The sequence below is a fragment of the Mytilinidion resinicola genome (assembly GCF_010093595.1).
Source record: "Mytilinidion resinicola strain CBS 304.34 unplaced genomic scaffold BDZ99scaffold_10, whole genome shotgun sequence".
NCBI lineage: Eukaryota > Fungi > Ascomycota > Dothideomycetes > Mytilinidiales > Mytilinidiaceae > Mytilinidion > Mytilinidion resinicola.
Genome location: NW_022985446.1, coordinates 180,032 through 198,165, shown reverse-complemented (window position 1 = coordinate 198,165; position 18,134 = coordinate 180,032). Strand labels below are relative to the sequence as shown.

General features: G+C 52.0%; 6 protein-coding genes across 6 annotated transcripts; 2 read left to right on the top strand and 4 right to left on the bottom strand.

The window, feature by feature from the left end:
- Nucleotides 1-259: 259 nt before the first annotated feature.
- Nucleotides 260-2,218, bottom strand: BDZ99DRAFT_498716 (uncharacterized protein). The gene is made up of 2 exons (XM_033723598.1): nt 1,682-2,218; nt 260-1,630 (listed from the first exon to the last, which is right to left on the bottom strand). The coding sequence occupies exons 1-2, from the start codon at nt 2,011-2,013 to the stop codon at nt 706-708; spliced, it is 1,257 nt and encodes a 418-aa protein (XP_033576284.1). The 5' UTR covers nt 2,014-2,218; the 3' UTR covers nt 260-705.
- A 1,054-nt stretch (nt 2,219-3,272) lies between these two features.
- On the bottom strand, nt 3,273-4,967 carry BDZ99DRAFT_26748 (GPI-anchored cell wall organization protein Ecm33). Its single transcript, XM_033713861.1, has 4 exons — nt 4,859-4,967; nt 4,679-4,765; nt 3,727-4,570; nt 3,273-3,678 (listed from the first exon to the last, which is right to left on the bottom strand). The coding sequence occupies exons 2-4, from the start codon at nt 4,734-4,736 to the stop codon at nt 3,390-3,392; spliced, it is 1,191 nt and encodes a 396-aa protein (XP_033576283.1). The 5' UTR covers nt 4,737-4,765; nt 4,859-4,967; the 3' UTR covers nt 3,273-3,389.
- On the top strand, nt 4,858-6,143 carry BDZ99DRAFT_531435 (uncharacterized protein; the record flags this gene model as incomplete). The annotated part of the gene is made up of 1 exon (XM_033726452.1): nt 4,858-6,143. Exon 1 carries the CDS (start codon nt 4,980-4,982, stop codon nt 6,141-6,143), a length of 1,164 nt encoding a protein of 387 aa, XP_033576282.1. The 5' UTR covers nt 4,858-4,979.
- A 507-nt stretch (nt 6,144-6,650) lies between these two features.
- BDZ99DRAFT_26695 (uncharacterized protein) lies at nt 6,651-7,153 on the bottom strand. The gene has a single exon (XM_033713858.1). The coding sequence runs from the start codon at nt 7,065-7,067 to the stop codon at nt 6,738-6,740; it is 330 nt and encodes a 109-aa protein (XP_033576281.1). The 5' UTR covers nt 7,068-7,153; the 3' UTR covers nt 6,651-6,737.
- A 1,668-nt stretch (nt 7,154-8,821) lies between these two features.
- On the bottom strand, nt 8,822-11,143 carry BDZ99DRAFT_388947 (uncharacterized protein; the record flags this gene model as incomplete). The annotated part of the gene is made up of 1 exon (XM_033715606.1): nt 8,822-11,143. A coding segment is annotated over one exon (2,322 nt), but the record flags the coding sequence as incomplete, so codon positions are not given.
- Nucleotides 11,144-14,493: 3,350 nt separating this feature from the next.
- Nucleotides 14,494-16,083, top strand: BDZ99DRAFT_498713 (uncharacterized protein; the record flags this gene model as incomplete). Its single annotated transcript, XM_033723597.1, has 2 exons — nt 14,494-15,064; nt 15,314-16,083. 2 exons carry the CDS (start codon nt 14,494-14,496, stop codon nt 16,081-16,083), a joined length of 1,341 nt encoding a protein of 446 aa, XP_033576279.1.
- Nucleotides 16,084-18,134: the final 2,051 nt, after the last annotated feature.

The following is an 18,134-nucleotide window of genomic DNA, read 5'->3' as shown; positions in this document are numbered from 1 at the left end:
GTGCTTACAGGAGTATGTCACTGCTTGAGGTGCTTCAATGCACGCCCATAATTCAAACGCGATGGAAGCTCTTCACAGTAAAAGCTCCTCGAAGCACTTCAAGCAGTGGTAGACGAGTGTGCCACTTTTTTCACAAGTAGCGTGAGAGGCAAGCGTATTAGGCGAAGATGCACGTACTGTCGCACCTCAATGGCTTTAATCGTATTGCTGTTGGTTCTATTACACATAACGGTCACATTATTACTCAGAAAGAGGGCAAGCATTGATACCAATTATATGATTAGATTAACTAAAACCGAAATGTGCACCTAGTAGGTACCTAGGTACAGTGGAGGCCGTTTCTCTATGAGCTCGATCCGAGGCCGTTATCTACTCGGCCAGCCCTAAGCCTGCAACATAAACCGAAAGATATCCAGACATACGCTCACAAAGCCGATCTAGGGCCTAACAGCCATCCTAAGCCGGGGATACAGATGACCACCCTTGATTCCCTTAGATTGCTTAACAAGGGAAGCCGGCAAGAGAATCCACTGATCGAACTTTTTCGTTAAAAGAGGGAACTCGCGAATACATAATGGCCCACACGAGAGGAAGGGCGTCGCCTTAATGGCGGGGGAAAGGAATGACGAGAGCGAGGTAGGAGAAGAAGGAGACGACAAGAGGCTATTCAAGCCAAAGGCGCACGAGTGAGCGGATCGAAAGGCCTCAAAGTTTCGAAGAACGACCTTGAACATAGAACGCAGCTGGCTCGTGCCAACGACCATCCCGGGAACAAACAGCGCAAAGTTTGTTCATATCTTCCAAAAGACCAGCTTCCACCCATGCCTCCGGCGAAATGCGACTTTTCGCTTTACTGACAAACTCGAGTAGCATCGTCGTGCTGGGGATCTTCTCGTCACGGCTGGCTAGAGCATGGATGGCCACATCCAACACGACCTCCTTGCGGTAAGTCAAACCGCTTTTTTGAGCATTGCTAGAGTTGAGCGCCGGTGTGTCAGTCAGCAGTGAACGATACTCGCTTGCCAGAATAAGATTCTCAAGCATCTTCAGCTTCTCCCCCTGCTTCGACCGAGACTCTGCCTCCCGCTTCGCCTTGCCCACCCGGTTTTGCCGCAACCTGGACGTTCTTCGGGGGTTCCCGGTGTCCGTGATACTTCTGCCGTCCGAAGGCGTGCCGACTCGAGGGGACCAGAAAGAACGGACGGATGAGGAACGACGATCCTGGAAAGTGGCAGGATCGGACGCTCTGCGGGCGGCGGCTTGTTGCCAATAGAATACTGGCTCTTCATCAGATGAAGAGCGAGGGGTTGGTAGTGAAGCGTGGGTGTCCAAAGTGTGGTCCAAAGTGTGGTCCAAAGTTTGGTCTGAAGCTTGCGAGGCTGCAATGCAACGATCGCAGCGCGTTTGGAGTAGCGAGGCAAGAAATGAGGCCCCGCACTCGACGCAACTCGCCTGAGCATTCATATGCCCGTACGTCGAAGAGGGCGTGGATAGCCCGTTTAGGCCGGTGGCGATTGGAGATCCTGGTAACGAGGACCGCTCCTGCTTCACCCGCTGTGAGGGAACTCGATTCAGGAGTTCATTTATGCTAGGCAGCGTGGGAGCTGCCTGGCTAGGTGTAATTATGGGTCTGCCACACGCAATTAGTAGGTACAGAAAAGAAACATCTAAAGAAACTCACGCAAGCTGCCCCGGACCTCTGACGCGGGGATTGACCCCACTGTAGTTCATCGTTCTCGTCATCGTTGTAAGGTATAGAAGAGTTGTTTGAATTAATCGACAATATGTTAGGGCAAGATATAGCCTGTGTGATAGAGCTCGAACGTAAAGTGAGCTTCTTGAAGACAGAAGGCTAGCAAGACAGCACAATCGAGGACGACGAATGGAGAAAAGCAAATGCCATGGAGCGAAACCGGGCGTCTTATACGTGTGAGTGAGCCACGATGAGATTGGCGAGCATTTGTGACGAGACGTGACCCGCCCCCAGCGCAGTGCGGCGGGGCCGCATCGCATGTGCTCATCGCGGCGGGCTTGTGGTTACAGCCAGCATTGGACGCATAACTGCAGACGAGGCTCGAGGGTGCAAGACTGTTGGGTCATCTGGGGGGTCCTCCAGAACATCGTAGGGTCGTACTTCGTGATATATCGAGCATAGGGCCGCTTGTCTGCCGGAAACAATTGGGCAGTGGCACTCCCTTGCATGAAGCCCTTAACTCAGCGCACGGATATGAAAATCACTTAGCTGTTGCACACGAAGAAAAGGTCGGAGAGCCCTCCGGGTTGTGAAGAAGCCCCCGGACGAGGACAGGCTCGGGTGGCGGGCCCAGTGAAAAAGCAAGGCGATGCTTGATGCATTTTCACCGCCAGTACGTACTCCAGAGCACCACCCCGCTCCGCCAACGGCAGTACAGCTTCGATGCATGGAGGCAGGGAGGCTGTCCGTTCCCGTTGCTGATCGTGCAGCCAGCCTGGATACGAGCAGCGCCAGGCCTCAAGACGAAAATGAGAAACACGGGCTGCCGTCACGGGTACTGAATGTGGGCAATGACGGTCCCAAGGTGTGTGACCATGAGGAGAGGCAGCTTGGAACTGCCGTCTTGCTGATCAAAGCGGGCGAGAGCGCCAAATAGCTGCAAGCAGCGACTGATGCGATGGAGCGGGCGAGCACGCCTTGAGGTGTCCGGGGGCCATTGGGGATGTGGCGGTTTCCAGAACTGAGGTTGGCAAAGGCGGGGCGGTCGTGGATTCGACCACGCTCTTGTTACGCAGTGCCAGAACAATGTGATACAGGCCTAGAAAACCTACCCGATGCCGCGCGGGTCGCAACTGGCAGAGAGCCGTCTCTACTTGCAGCGCGCAGTGCACCACTGGATCAAGGCCAATCTATGCCTCCGATCCTTTGCCGCTACCCGTCCTGCAGCAGCACGCCATAATCAGGCGTGAGGATCGAGCTTCACGACACAAGCACGAGGTTGGGTGGATGCCTTGCTGGTACCAAAAGGAAATGCATTTTCGCTGTTGCATACACGAGACAGATCTATGTATAGACACGAAGTTGAAGGAGAGTAGCACTTCCATGAAAACCGTCCATAAGCAGTCCACCGTATCTGGCACCCTCAAAAGCGGGCTAAGACTTTTAGTAGCATGAGCAGCCATGAGAGCCGCGTATTAGGACTTCCAAACTTCTACCCCTGTGGCCCAAGTACATACAGCTGATCCATTCTCGGCAACGTCCCCACCCCTCATAACACCAACAGAACTCGCTCGCTACGTGCCTTCGGGACCCGAATCCAGCCTCGAAAGATGGATGCAGAACGCTGTCGAAGAAGAAACATAATTCTCGAATTAGTCTATGCAATTATTGTCGAAACGCCAGCGTCATGAACTCTCTAGAGCAACCCAAAGAAAGCAGCAATCAGACCCGACACACCCATCACGGCCGAGGAGATCTCGACGCGACCGGCAGCGCCAGTCTTGCTGGCCTTGGCACCGCTGGCAGTGGCCGTAGGGGTGGTGCCAGCTCCGCCGGGATGGGAGACCTTGCCCTCGCAGACGTAGTCGCCCTTGATGACGGAGCTGTCCTTGAGATCCGAGAAGTGGGCACACTGCTTGGTAAGATCACCGGTAGACTGGATGTTGAAAGCACCTTGGACGTCCTTGAGGCCAGGGAGAGCGACACTGAGAAGAGTTAGCGCGATAATGAAAGATTCAGATGAAGAGACTTACTCAGAGAAGTTACCGTTGAAGTCAACAGCGCCAACGACCTTCTGCAGAGAGGTGAATCCATCAACTTGGCCAAGATCGGTGTTGTTGGCAACAGTGAAGCCACCACCGACGCTCTTTAGGAGAGGGAGGGAGATGTTGGCGAGCTTGGTGTTGGAGACGAAAGACAGATCCTTGCCGACCGTGGTGAGATTGGCGCCGATGAACGACTCAATGTCGTTTCCATAGAATCCCAAAGAGCCGTTGATAGACTCGAGGGATGGGATGGAGATGGACGAGCAGTTGCGGAAGGTCATGTTGTTGGCCCAGATCATGTTGGGGAAGGAAACGTTGACGGCAGGGTTGTTGGCCTCCAGAGTCAGGGCGTTACCGACCTGGGTCAGCTGCAGGGTGATGTCGTTAAGGTATCGGTTGTTGGCAATGTAGAAAGTGTCCACAGTCTCCAGATCGATACCCTCGAGGGAGTTAAGCTCAGTGTTCTGGATGTTGATGGTCGAGGCCTTGGTGACGGTGGTCGTGAAGGTCAATTGCTGCAGATTGGGCAGCGCATTCCACTCAATGTCGTCGACGGCGGCGAGACGGGGGAAGTTCAGGCTGGTGAGGACTTGCACCTCGTTCAGCGTGAACTTGCCGGTAATCTCCGTCAAGCTGTCGGCGCCAATGGATGTGATGAGAGACACGTTGGTGACGGTGAAGTCGCCATCGATCTTCTGCACGTTGGGAATGTTGATCTGGTCCGTGGTGCCCGTAGCAATGACGACGCTACCGCTGAAGGTCTTGCATGCTGCCAATGCGGTCGCGTCGCCCTGGTTCTGGATGGTGGTCGCCGAAGCACTGCACGAGGCGGCTAGAGAGGACGCGTCAGCCAGATGATCCAACGGTGCAATTGCTGCCAGCGGTGATGGAAAGGGCTCGCTGTCGATGAAGACAGCGTGTGATGATGAGGGTAACATACCGACAGCTGTGCCTGCGGCCGCGAGGGCGGGCAGGACGAATCGTGTGAGGAGAGACATTGTGAGGAGGGTTTGCTTGTAGTCGTGGACTGCACAGTGAGGTCAGCGAGGCTGTCGAGTAGAAGGGCAGCGAAGCTGAAGAGCTGAAGAGTAGCTCGACGGCGCCAAGGGTGAATACGAACCTTGGAGACTGGATTAAAATGCTAAGCACCGGCACTGGTGCGATATGGTGGGAATGGAATTGGGACACGAAGATATTGAGCGAGTGTAAGAGAAGAGAAGCGCAAGAAGTAGCCTCAACGAATGCCGGCTGGGGGGAACTGGCGACGGTGGACGAGGAAAGAAGAGTGTGAGGTGGAGGGTTTTTGCTGGAGAGGAGGACAGAGGGTGAGGGCGAAAAGGAGGCAGGAAGCACGGGCTAGAAGGCACGCTAGCGACGGGCCAGGGCTAAACGCGGCCGGCTCTCCTCCAGGCTTGTGGCGAGTGCAGATAGCGATAGACGGCGGGCCGTGCTATTGGCAGATCGCGACCGGGCTGGCAGCTGGCTGGGGAGTTGGGACTGGGGAATTGTCGCGGTGGGGGCATTCACTGGATGTTGAGGGCCGCCGAGGGCCGCTGGGGAGAAGGTGTGTGGCAGGACGAAGCTGGAGGGCCGGCAGAATGCACGCTGGAACGCTGGACGCTGGACGCTGGACGCTGGACGCTGGACGCCGGCCCGCGACGACGGCCCGCGACGACGGCCTCCGACGACGGCCTCCGACGACGGCCTCAATTGACGGCTGGGCGCGCTGGAGCGGGTGTTTCTGCGGCGTCGAGGGCATTGTTTTGACGTGCGCATCACCCGATTTCACAGGCTGGCCGGCCACACGCCCTCTGCTTCTGACAGGCGTGAGACCGCACACGTCGCCGGCTCCAGCACGCACAGCTCGCCCACAAATCGCTGGACTCGCTGCAATGCTGAAGGGCTCCGTGTCGTCATGCCCTCTGCGCAACGCTGGACGTCGTTCAGGCGGCTCCTCGCAGGAACCGACCAGCGAGGAGATTCGTGGCCGAGATGCATCCTCAGCACTCTGGTTCCACCATAATGCCATTGGAGCCGGCGCCGCGCACGCCACCCAAAATCCACCAGTTCCCCACCGCAGCCAACGGCCAGGGCCCCGGCTCGCGCAATCTGCTCGGATGGCTTTTGTGGCCGTCGTTTGCAGCACGCCCGGCCGCCCTCTGCCACCTCGCCCGCCCGCAGACGCTCAATTTCCGCGCTCAGGGCTGCTGCTGCTCCAGCCTCGCCGCGACAATTTGGCTTATCGGCGCCGCCGCCGTCATCTCTCGCTCGTCACACACGGTCGCCGCGGTGCCCGATGTGCTGCAGTTGCTGGCCGCCAGAGCACGAGGCCTCTCGTCGGTCGGCCTCCAGCTCGTCTCCAGCTGCACCAGCTGCACCAGCACTCGGCGCCCCGCCACGGCTAGCAGGCATCGCAAGCTGCTGCAGCGGGCGACAGCGGGCGATAGCAGGCCGTCTCGATATCGACTTCTCCCTCCCAATCAGCCGCGGCCGTTGCCGCTGGCGTGTCGACGGCGGATCGACGGCGATGCAGCCAAGACAATCTTGCAATCCCGTTGCGGCAAGCCTCGAGCCGGGGTGCAATGGAGCTGTTCCCTGTGTCAGACCCTGATGGCATTCTTTGGGCCAGACTCCTGCACGCCCGCTTCACATGGCAATTGCCCGCGAGCAATTCCGCCGGCCTGCTCGCCTATACCTCTGCTGCAGCTTCAGCAACTGACTGCATGGCCGTCCGGAAATATCCTCACCGTTCGCCATCCGACGCTTGAAACAGCAGAAAGCCCCGAGCTCCAGGGGTCTGGACCCACTAATAAACACCAGGACTGACGGCTGGCACCAAAATAACCCCAAATTGGCAATCACTATTTCCCAGTTTTCATCTCGAGGAATCCTGCTTCACATCTCCACCATCGTCCCGAAACGCTTGTCTGCCGCTGTCATGATGGCAAGCGCTGCGTTGGCGAAAGAAGCTTCACTAGGGCCGCTCTCCTGACCTCGATCTACATAAACCTGGCAAGGGGCATGAGGCGCCAAAGTTCGGATCTGTATCTCGAAAATCCACTCCAAGTAACAACACCTCCATAACCACGGCACTCCCTGCCAGTGTCACACTTATACCAGCACGCTGTGGAGTTCGCTCCGTGGAGAACGTCCACTATATGTACAAAGATACTTGCTAATGCAGCTTCAAGGACAAGGTAGAGATCCCACCAGGCTCCTGCAAAGCACACCCAGCAGGTACTACAACAGGCCGTTGTGCCTACTTTTGTGTGACGCCGGCAGCAAGAGGAGGAGATTTCGCGGCACCCTGCAGCACTAACCCTCACCATTTCCGGGTTTCTTGTCTCTTCTCTAAGAACCGCCTACCAAGGTCCGCATCTTGATCCGCCTTGTCCGGGGTAAGACAGATTCTCCCCACATTCGCATTGAAATCTCTCATCGCTATATCGGTCGACGTGCCGCGAGACCATGACCTCAAGACTCGCTACCTCCTTCCTCTTCTCATGCTTGCACCTGGCATTGGCTGTCCTGCGCCTCGCGTATCACTCGAACCACTCCCTGGAATGCAAACGTAGACCGGCAACGCCATAACACATCCGTCTGCAAGGAATGGCCAGACCGAGATACGGGTATGCATTTCTCGCTCGTTTGCTGAAACGCATCAGAGAAAGCTTCCGACGTGCATTTGGCATCGGAGGCGTGCAGGGACATCACGACATCACTGCAAACAAGTCTCGATGTCGCACAGAACGCGACTAATGCGGCTCGACGAGCGCGCGACGTGAGATGACAGGCACTGACAGCTGTGGTCCACCCATCCGCCCATGACGGTGCTCAGAGGGCACGAACCAGATACCAAATGCAACGTCCTTCCTACGCGTGCGAAGGATGCGTTCTCCACCACCCTACTGTTGCTACCGTCTGTGGAGGTTAGCGCTTCTCACGATCTAGTGGCTTCTCCCACTGTAGCCTCGGGGGCGTTGGGCTAGGCTGGCGGACGCCGTTTTCGAGTGCTTGCAACGGCAACTGCCTCGATGATCCGTTCAATCTCTAGACTCAACGGCAGCGATCTTCATCACGTCGTCCGGGTCGCCTCGCCCTCATGCGTCAGTCAAGGTACGGAAATGGCTAGATGTGTGTAACTACTTACGATACCAACCAGGCGCCTTTCCCATAATGCGTGCTCTGTGAAGGAGTTGACGTGATGGGTGCGACTGAAGCTCTAGGTGCTAAGCATAATTGCAAAGTAGAAAGGAAGTGTCTCGGTTATGGCAGAGAAGATACGGCACCTTCTCTCGATTTGGCACAAACTTTCACTACACCTCTATATAGCTAATCAACTAGAGCGTCGCTGATCACCCTTTCTCGCTCCAGGGTCGAAACCCTCTCTGCATCGAAATTTCTGCCTCGAACCGGAAGTCATCCGCATACCCTAGATGCACTGGCCTCGGTGTGGAATTACGCACGCTTTACCACTGTTTACTGCGCTTGTATAACTCTCCGAACCTCTGAAAAAAAAAATGGCATGCTTAGCACTCTGAGGATCAGTGAACGCGCCAAGGCAACCGTCCTTAGACGGCAGTGTTCGGGCATGCGTAAATCAAGTAAATGAGATGGTATTCACACACTCTTGAACAGACTCTGGAGCGCCACAAGCAATGGCCAAAGACTTCACACAAAACATACCACGAGGTATCGCATAAGAAAGCTCGATATTGGCTGGGAAGACATTTACCTACGTCCTTTCTATTGGTTAGTCGAATGATGCTCGAAAATAATGGGTATATAAGGTATCGTTCGAGGTTGGGCTCTGGAGATAGGAGATCATAACAAACGGAAGCTATCTCGCCGCACAAGCTCCATCATAAAATACACCGGTGTATAACACGCGTACTAAAATTCGAGTCAATTGCAAAGCTTGTTATTTTTGACGTCACTAAAACATTCCTTCTGCTCCATCTTTATCAACGTTAGCTTTCTCTCCCTCTCGATTTCATTTTTCTTCTCGCTCCAGTACGGGCTGCTCGCCGATGGAAGCTCATGAATACACCTCGGAGTCGTCCCCATGCCGAAGCTGAAATACTCAAGGACCCAAATGAATAAACGGTGCCCAGAATCTAATCTTTCTCTCCAAGGACAGTCCAGGGCGGCAGTCCAGCTGACCCTTCCAACCTAGTACAGCATAGTGCAAAGCATTTAAAACGGAATGGTCTCCATCTTTCCCATCGGTCAATCTCTTGTAAAAGGCTGCTGCAATCTTGACTGCTGCCTCATCATCTGCCGGCCACAGCGTTCCGATGACATGTCGAAATCCCACCATTTGAAACGTGCTTGCCAGATGGATGCTCTCGTCAATCAAGCTCCGAGCACCAATTTCGGCAGTTGAGCAGGCCGAGAGGTATGCTACTTGGGAAAGTTGGTGGTTAAGAGGTTGTAGGTCCTTGACCGATAACGTATCGATCGTTGCTTTACCCAAATGAAAAGCACTCATGGACGGTTCCTGGTTGTTCGAAGAAGCGTGACATGCAAAGTGGACTGCGGAACATTCTGTGATGCTCTTTAAGACCGTTGCAACTCGAGGGTGCTCCAGGATCTGAACCGCCACTGATGGGCTTTCAAGTGCTCGTATGGCAGAGATCTCGTCCTTCAACTCCAGATGATCCATACCAGGTGTTTTGTGCATCGCAACTACCAGGATTTTACTCTTGTCTGCAGTAAGTGGCCTCCAACTTTTCATTCGCGAGTGCTGAAGCATCTTCAAAGATGTCGCGTAGGATGATACGGCATAACTCATCGTGTTGTCTGTCGATCCCGAGGAATGGTTTCCCGCTGCATGCAAAGGAAGCAACGCCATCGGCCCTCCGCCAACCCACCACACATGGGGTACCGCAGCATGACCCTTATCCTGCTTACAGAGCCCAAGTTCTCGGAGTACTGGGCATACAGCGACGTCCCATAACCAAGCCAATTGCGTCTCCAAAGTAGTTGTTCTAGTATCGTCGGAAGTCTTACTCTTAAGCTTGGAGGCTAATTTGATGTCTCTACGCGTTTCATTTCCCGGAACCTTGGTCGCAACATGCTTTTCTACTTCTTTCTCAACTAGTCGAGGTAGTTCGATCGCCCAGATACGCTCACAGTTGACGAGGAATGCGTGGCTGGCCAAGTCGGTCACGTTAAAACAAACAATGGGGCCATCTTGAGCTAGAGCCAGCAGATCGGCTTCACTCGGTGCCAGTTGGAAGCGTTCAAACTCAGGTTTTTCTCTAATCTCACTCAGAACTTGGCTGATCCGATGCATATCTCGGAGGCGCTTTTCCGATGTTACAGCAAGATTGGTAATCGAAGAGTCCACATCGGCGTCGACACCCGGAAGAGTGGATGAGAGCGTCCCCTTTGAGATAGATTCACGTAGACTTTTATACTCAGCCGCTAGGCCAGGGTGATGTTCTTTTAGAAGGGAGTAATCCGACTTAGAGTCGATCATCAAGCTGCCTATGACCGCGCGACATTTGTCCAGCGCCTGTAGACTCTCGGTTGCGGATCTGTTGGCACGGGGGTATACGGTTGCGGCTCTGGGACCAAGTCCAGCAAGCTGACTTAGAACATGCTCCAGATCATTCTGTGAATTGGATGGAGTCGCTACTTCCGGCAGTAGGTCAATGCATTCCGCTAGATACTTTGCACAGTCGTTCCACTCTTTGTTTTCTTGAGCAACATCTGCCGCTTTCAGACCAGCAAGCAAGCGTTCCAAGGGCGTTCCGTTGAAATTGTGGAGACATTGGATGAATAAATCCAGGGCTCTTTCTTGGTAGAACCTGTCCATGGTCCGGCGAAACAGCTTAATATATCCATGCCCGAGGTTAGTGGCTCTATCGACTTTCGGTGGACTTTTACCATCTGTCAGGCCCACGCTTTGGTTCCAATACAATATTGCTTCTCGAAGGTCTTCTACATCTTTAGTATGTTCATACAGAGTTTCGAGCCCTGTCCCGAGGTTGCTGTAGAACTGTCCCATTTCTGGCCTGCCGGGCGGTGCCAGACGCATGGCGAGTTTCCAGAACCGAATTGCTTCTTCAAGATCCGCTTTGTTGGAATGTTCGCGTGCATCGACGCATCTTGCACGCAACATACAGGCCAGACTGTCTAATATTTTCGGTTCATGGCTCGGGTCCTTGTGTGTGTTGTCCACTGCTGATCTGCCTAGTTCAATGGCTTTTTCTAGGTCTTTAGGCACTTTCAACCTCGCCCAACGCTTCAAATACGTGCCTCCCAAGTTGCCAACTCTTTCTGCGCGCTCCACTTCATCTTCACGGGTAATGGAAATGGCACTCTCCCAATATTGAATTCCTCTTTCAAGATCTTGAATATGGCCTTGCGCCTGGTACAGAACAAAAAGGGCAGCTCCCTGCTAGCCCTGTAAGTCGCCACGCGGATTAAATCAAAGTATATTTACTGCTTACCAAGCCTGCTTCGACTTAGTTGTGTGCATGTCATGAGTACCTGTTAGACACCCGCTAGTGGGTTCATATCTGCTATTATGGCAGCGCCTTCGTGTTCTGTTAAGTATGCCCAACACTCAGGTTGAAATTGATGTGAACTCTGATTTCTATAGACGTCTAGCTAGTTGTATATATACTAGGGGAAGGAAGGGGGGCCACCCCCTGGGTAGCGCGCTAGTAAGTTCAGCTGAACACTGCACAGCTGAGTTTTCAGCTGGGCTCTCCACAGCTAAGATCTCAGCTGTGTTCTCTACAGCTGATGTTCGGAGTAGCTTTCTAGCATATGAGTTGTTGATCCTAGGTTGTAGTGCTGCAACCTGAGTCCAACTGCTTTGGCACGTATATGGCTTAGGATGCCTACAAACCAATCTCCTTGGTAGGAGGCTTATGTTGCCAGGGTACAGATACGACAGACTTATTATGCTGTGTAAGACAATGCAAAAAAGAAACGTGTCTCAAGTAGAATACCGATAAGCTGAATGGATCAAAATGCACGCCTCGCTTTTACCGCCAATCAGAAGCCCTTAGCTACATGCCCCAAGCGATGAGGCTGATGTGACAACGCAATCGTAGGTAAGGCAAAAGGCAAATGAATATGAGAGGCCTAAGGCCGCTACGGCGTCCCCCCCCTAGGAGGGTTAGATTGGGAAGTAGGGTGGTGGATTTGGCAACAAATCGATAAAGTAGGTTGGATTCAGCAATTACTCCAACTTTGTATTGGACGAGGAGCTTCCTCTACCTACGAGGTAATATTTATAAAAATAATATAGTTTTACAAGATTTTACTAATTTATAAAAAGTACGGGGTTGAAATGCATGTCCACAAGTCTATAGCACGGGTCCTCTATTATTGCGGACTACAATGCTATACCAAATGAAACATAGCGCAGGAGCACGTGAGTATCTACCCAGAAGGCCAAGTCCACGCACTTACTTAGAGTACAGCGTGACAAACTCTTCTAGAAGCTGCGAAGTGGGCATGTTCAATCGAAATCAATGTCCATAACAGTATTTATTAGCGAAAACGAGCTATAGGAAGCAAAATACCTAGGATTCCATGCAAGCATCGCAATATAGGATCTATCTCAAAGAACTATAGTAGCCAAAGGTCTTTCTATTTCACATGTGAGTTCTCAGCCTTACTACGCCTGCTTCCACCCCGCTTCATTTTTTCGACCCCGAAGACAGCTAGCAGTTGTTACTCTACAATAACTGGGCTATTACTTGATCCCCAGCCTTACGCTCCCATGCACTCGATTACTCTCCTGCACGTCTGCCTCACTCTCCTGCACGCCTGCCTCACTCTCTTGCACGCCCGCCTCACTCTCCTGCACGCCTGCCTTACTCTTCTACTTACCCCTCATTCCTAAATCAGTGCCTTACTTGCCTCCCATCGCTTATAACCTGACCCCTTCTCTACAGCTAGCTTTTTAACTTTCAGCTCAGATCAAACCACACAAGATTCAAACCTCGAGTCTCGGACAGCAGTACATTAAGTACCTTAGTCTCCCCTACCTAGCATAAGTAGTACGCCTTAAGCTTCATTTCAGCCACACAGCAGCTTACTGACTAATATCCTAATATAGAAATATGGCTGAGATATCCAACATCGGACCAGTCAACAGCTGCAACTATTGCGAAGGATGCGACCGTGTAATCTCTTGCGGAGATGAGGACTGCAGCGAGACTGGCGAAATTTCTGGGTGCTCCCAACACTGAGCGGATGAAGTGTACTACTCCCTTCACGGCCTTACGAACTTGAGAATGATGACTAGGAAATGGATTGGTCCAAATTGAAATTATGTGTAGGAAGGCGATGTAGTGTTTTCCTTTCTCCTATTCTAGATAGTTATCCAATCTACGAATTACAAACCTGCTCAAAATCTTTCGGGTATCAAGAGTCTGCACGATTAGACAACGCTCAATCTCAGCACACTTTGAATGTTGCTCTACAGGTAGTATGGTCGAGCCATTGTAATACTCCAATTCAAGCTGCTAATGACTTGAACGCGAGACTCACCACGGCAGCCCAAGCCGGTCCAGGCGTTGTCCTGGACAAGGTTGCCGTCATTTATTTTAATAACAGCGTTCGGGTTCTTTACCCTATGAGCGATCCAGAGGGGGCTATAGACACATTTAGCGCCATCAACTTCTCTAGAGGGACAGATATTGGAGCTGGCATCGCGCTCGACATCGACGAGATTATAAAGGATTAGCCAGGGCTTTTCGCGAAGCGTTCTGGAATCGTCGTTTTAACCAACAGTGAAGATTTCAGCCCCGCTAATCAGATCTTTCGGCTCGCTCGTGCTAAGCTTCAGGGTATTCGGGTCAACTATGGCTTTCTAAGCCCGCCCGCCCGCCTTCCCCGTGACTTAGAAGCGTTCGCTAGTTGAAGCGAGATCCCGATCCAGACATTGTCGCGGCCATCCTAAGCACTAGCGGTACTTTTAGAGTCATTGAGTCTGCCAAAGCTCACCCACCTAGTCATTGCACGCGGAGCTACTGAGATCGACGCTCCTGTTAGTAGCACCATCCTCACGTCTAGCGTCACGGTTACCGAGAACGTAACGCCCGAGAAGCGCTCACACGACTTCTCGTACTCGGCGTCCGCTAGAGAGCATATGAACTTTACCCTAACTATTGCTAGTGGCAGCGAGAGCCTATATGCTATACTTTAATATTACGTCCGCGTTATATCGAACTGAGTGACTTCCAAGAGGAAGGTTAGTATGGTTTAGCTTAGGCTCACTTACATGTTACTGCGCCAAGGGCTAACCTTGAACACGAGGATCGAAGTAGGATAAGGCAGACGTTGAAACGGGGTCAGCCTTCAGTAGTATTAAAGGTGTGTAACAAATTGATTTGTGAAATAACTCAGCTATTAGATTCAACCAAGCGTTGAAAGTCAAAACATGAGTTGAGTACGAAGGAGAGAAAGTAATAGGAAATTCTCCGGCTTATATCCTTTCTATCCTCAATACAATTTAGTTCTCTCTGCGTGCTCGGCCATTTTAGTAGAATGGCACACTCTACATTAACAAGCAGCCGGTGGGAGCAAGGGTGAGCAAGGGTGAGCAGACCTGAGCCGGGCCTGAGCCGACCTCAGCCACAGCGGCGCAGGATCACGTGAGCGGAGGGGGTTTGGCAGCGTGCAGATTGGGGTGTTGAAACGGGAGATTTGGCACTTGTGCTATTCCACGTAACTACAGGGGTCAGATATCTCCGTGGTCTGGAGTTAGCCATGCTATTGCAAAGAATGGCGGAAAAGGAACCGTTTGTAACTGTTGTGCTCGACTGCTGCTACTCTGGAAGTATCATCCGCCACGGCGTTACCGAACGTCGAGGCGTTCGGGGTGTGAAGTATGATGCTGCGATTGACGCGGCTTACCCCTTGGATCTTTCCCTTGCACGTCGGCCAACACGAGATATCCGCCAGCTCCAAGGATGGCTCATTAATCCGAGAAATGACACTATTCTTGCCGCCTGTGGGCCTCATGAAACGTCCCAAGAGCTACTAGTAGCGCACGAATACCGAAGCGGTCCTTTATCTCCCTTCTTGCTAAGGGCATTGAAGGTTTCCGATGGCTTTTTAACAATTCAATCGTTATACGACCATCTCCGACTCAAATTTCACGTTCGCCGGCCCGAGCAGAACCCCATGTGTTACGGCCGGAAGGACGTCTCGTTCTTCGGAGTTTTGATACCAGGTGCAGAAAGAAAGCATATTTCGGCATTGAGAGTGGGAGACAAGATCATCCTGGATGCAGGATCTGCTCATGGAATATGCACAGGAGACGAGTTCGCGATGTTCCCTCTCGGTCCAGAGAGTTCGTCTGAATCGCTGCATGGAAATATTCCTTCCTTATACACCCGAATCGAACAAGTCCGGCATTTGGTATCCGTTTTGGTGGAGACACATCCTCTTGATTCAGCGCTAAAAAGAGAGTCACGGTGACAGGCCACACCTCTCAGCCTACCCTCATGGTCGACTCCCATACGACTGCCGGAAGAAATACACGATCAACATAACCAATGGAGATTGGCTATGAACAACAAGCATTTTATACATCTGTCAGCCGACAACGCTTCGGGTGTCGATTACGAGTTTGAGGTCGCAGTGAACGAGAATGACGAATACCATATTCTTGATAGGCGCGGAGTTGCTATCCGCAGCTTACCTGCAGTTACCAGCACTGACGCATCTCACATCAGTAAGATGGCGACCATACTAGAACATCTCGCAACCTTTAAATATGTCGAAGGAATCGAAAACCAGACTCCAGATCGGACGTTCGAGCAATCTTTCACATGTTATCTCGAGGACAGCTCGAACAATCGAGTCGACTCTGGGCAGACATTATCTGTCAGGCACGATGAACCATTCACCCTGACCGTCATCAATCATGGGAGCGACCCGACTTACTTGACACTCTTTGACATGGGTCCTTTATGGCAAATCGAAGATATACTGACCGGTGGTGGGGAGATATTCAAGGTGGTAGCTCCTGGGCAAGCTACAGCCCATGGCACTGACCACACGGGCCGGCTGGATATCCCGCTGGGTTTCGAGATTCCTGAGGAGCTGACTATGATGGGGTACCATGATTGCGAGGACGCTGTCAAAGTCTTTGTCACTAGTAGAGCAAGCTCCTTTGTTGCGTTGGAGTCATCGAAACTGCCTAATTCCGCGACGGATCTCACTGGACGCTCGCGCGGGAGGAACGATTACCATGAACTGTCGGATTTCCTCTCTAGTTTGGCCACGCCAAATCGCCGACCCAATGCGGAACTGCCCGACGAGAAATGGATAACGACAACATTTTTCGTGCGGACTGTAAAGGAATAGAATAGTTCGGCGGGTATCAAAATGGACACAAATCGCTCGAGTCTGGTCAACCCCTCAGGACCCCTGAGTACTCGGTCAAATCCTTCTCTTCAATCACTGCTCCGTCTCTTGCTGTTTGTCCGTCTGGATAGCTGAGGGTATATCGCGCGTTTCCCGCAATTGTCTCGATCTTGTAAAGCCCTTCAGGCCGAGTAACGTCTGGATTAAGAAGGTATATCTGCTGCCCTGGTCGATATTTGCAAGACTTGTCTCTGTTAGCTAGTAATGCAAGACTGCAAAAATATGAACGCACATTGTCGTAGGGGGTAACTAATGCGCAGGCGGTAACTAATGGTCTCCCCAGGTCACCGCAAAACGTGAAGTGCGGACTCTCGGAGCTATTCCGAAATAGGTTAGTTCCCGAGTTTCAACGCTATTCTAGTTGGACGCCTCACCGATTTGAAGATCCCATGTTGCTTTCTCGAGATCGCTCGGGCAATGTAATTCCCAAATGTCAGAATGTGGCCGTAAACACGGCCAGGCTAGGCCTTTTATCCACGTTTCGCCAGCAGACACAGAAGGCAAACTGACGTGGCAGAAGGCAAAGGGCGAAAGGGCGCAAGGCTGATGTTGATACCATGCTTCGCCGCCGGCTTGGAAACCAATCAGTTTTGGTAGCTCCGCGGTCCTGAGCTGCAGGCTTCTTGAGTCTTTTCGAATCAAATCATTGATGAAGCTGAGCCACCCTTCGAGAGCTTTGTCCCCGGCCTCTAGTTAGTCCGTGAGCGAGCAATACAACCTCGTCGGGACACACGATATCAATTATTGTTCAATATGGCATATTGGAGAAGTGTTTCGCATAACCCCCATCTATATACTTACCTGAGTCCTTCCCTACTTGACACCCGCCCCCCAGAATCTTCCTCGCTCTCTTCCAGCCAACGGAGAAGGTCTGGCCCCCATAACATCTTTAAAATATCCATTTAATGATAACTGGTCGGGAATTGAATGGCTTAGCACTGGCCTTGAATAGTTGGAGGTTGAGGAGAGACTGGAACGAGTAGATTCGGTAGTGCTTAGCGAAAGTAAATATACGGCGCATCTTTCTTCTGTGTGAAGCTGCAGTGGTCGTGTGGTGGGAAAGATATATGTTGTTAGACGAGAAGACGGTTTACCAGCGGCTTAGATGTTTAGAGGCAAGTTACCGATACATCTAGCATAGAATATGTTAGTTACAAGGCTTTACAGTCGCGGTATAATAACTATATTCACTAAGACATAGGTTTAGGCTAGATTGTTTAGTGTATCTGATTATTATAATCTAACGAAATCCTAGCCTGGGCGGCGAGCTCTCCATTCCCATCCTCCACTAAATGGTACGGACTCCCCTAAGCCATCACCTGATCCCCCAGCGCCTTGCCATAGAAATCCGTACACCTTCCTGCAACTGTTTATGGAGTTCCGACGTCCTAACTAGAAACCGGGGGCAGTGGATACTACCTCCAATCTGCGTACACCGTGTTGACGCCGTCTAAGGTAGCCTAGCAAGTCCAACGAGGCGTATAAACTGTCTCATTCAGCTTATTTTGAGTATGTAGGGGCACCTCATGCAGTCGTAAGCGAGTAGCAGGGGGACAGCAGATGCACTTCCTATCTGCGTACACTGTGTTGACGCTGTCTGAGGTAGCCTAGCTAGTCTAACGGGGCGTACAAACCGTTTCATTCAGCTTATTTTAAGTATATAGGGGCACCTCATGCAGTCGTAAGTAAGTAGCAGATTACATAATAAGATGCTGTAAATTAAGCAGTGCAGGGAAGCAGCGGATAACACTTCTAATCTGCGTACACTGTGTTAACGCTGGCTAAGGTAGCCTAGCAAGTCTAACGGGGCGTACAAACTGTCTTGTTCATCATTTTCTAGAGGTGTTCAGGCAAGTCATGCGGCGATAAGCCACTGCGAAAGAGAGTATATAATGTTGAACTAATAGAAACCGGGGGCATCTGCGTACACCGTGTTGACGCTGTCTGAGGTAGCCTAGCAAGTCTGACAAGGTGTATAAACGGTCTTATTC

Excerpts from the sequence above, each read along its gene's own strand:
- BDZ99DRAFT_26695 (XM_033713858.1), bottom strand. The coding sequence starts at position 7,067 with ATGGTGAGGGTTAGTGCTGCAGGGTGCCGCGAAATCTCCTCCTCTTGC.
- BDZ99DRAFT_498716 (XM_033723598.1), bottom strand. The coding sequence starts at position 2,013 with ATGCGATGCGGCCCCGCCGCACTGCGCTGGGGGCGGGTCACGTCTCGT. Across the intron at positions 1,631-1,681 it reads AGAGGTCCGGGGCAGCTTGC|ACCCATAATTACACCTAGCC; the intron begins GTGAGTTTCTTT and ends TGCGTGTGGCAG.
- BDZ99DRAFT_26748 (XM_033713861.1), bottom strand. The coding sequence starts at position 4,736 with ATGTCTCTCCTCACACGATTCGTCCTGCCCGCCCTCGCGGCCGCAGGC. Across the intron at positions 4,571-4,678 it reads GGCCGCAGGCACAGCTGTCG|CCGCCTCGTGCAGTGCTTCG; the intron begins GTATGTTACCCT and ends CGTCCTCTCTAG. Across the intron at positions 3,679-3,726 it reads TTCAACGGTAACTTCTCTGA|TGTCGCTCTCCCTGGCCTCA; the intron begins GTAAGTCTCTTC and ends AACTCTTCTCAG.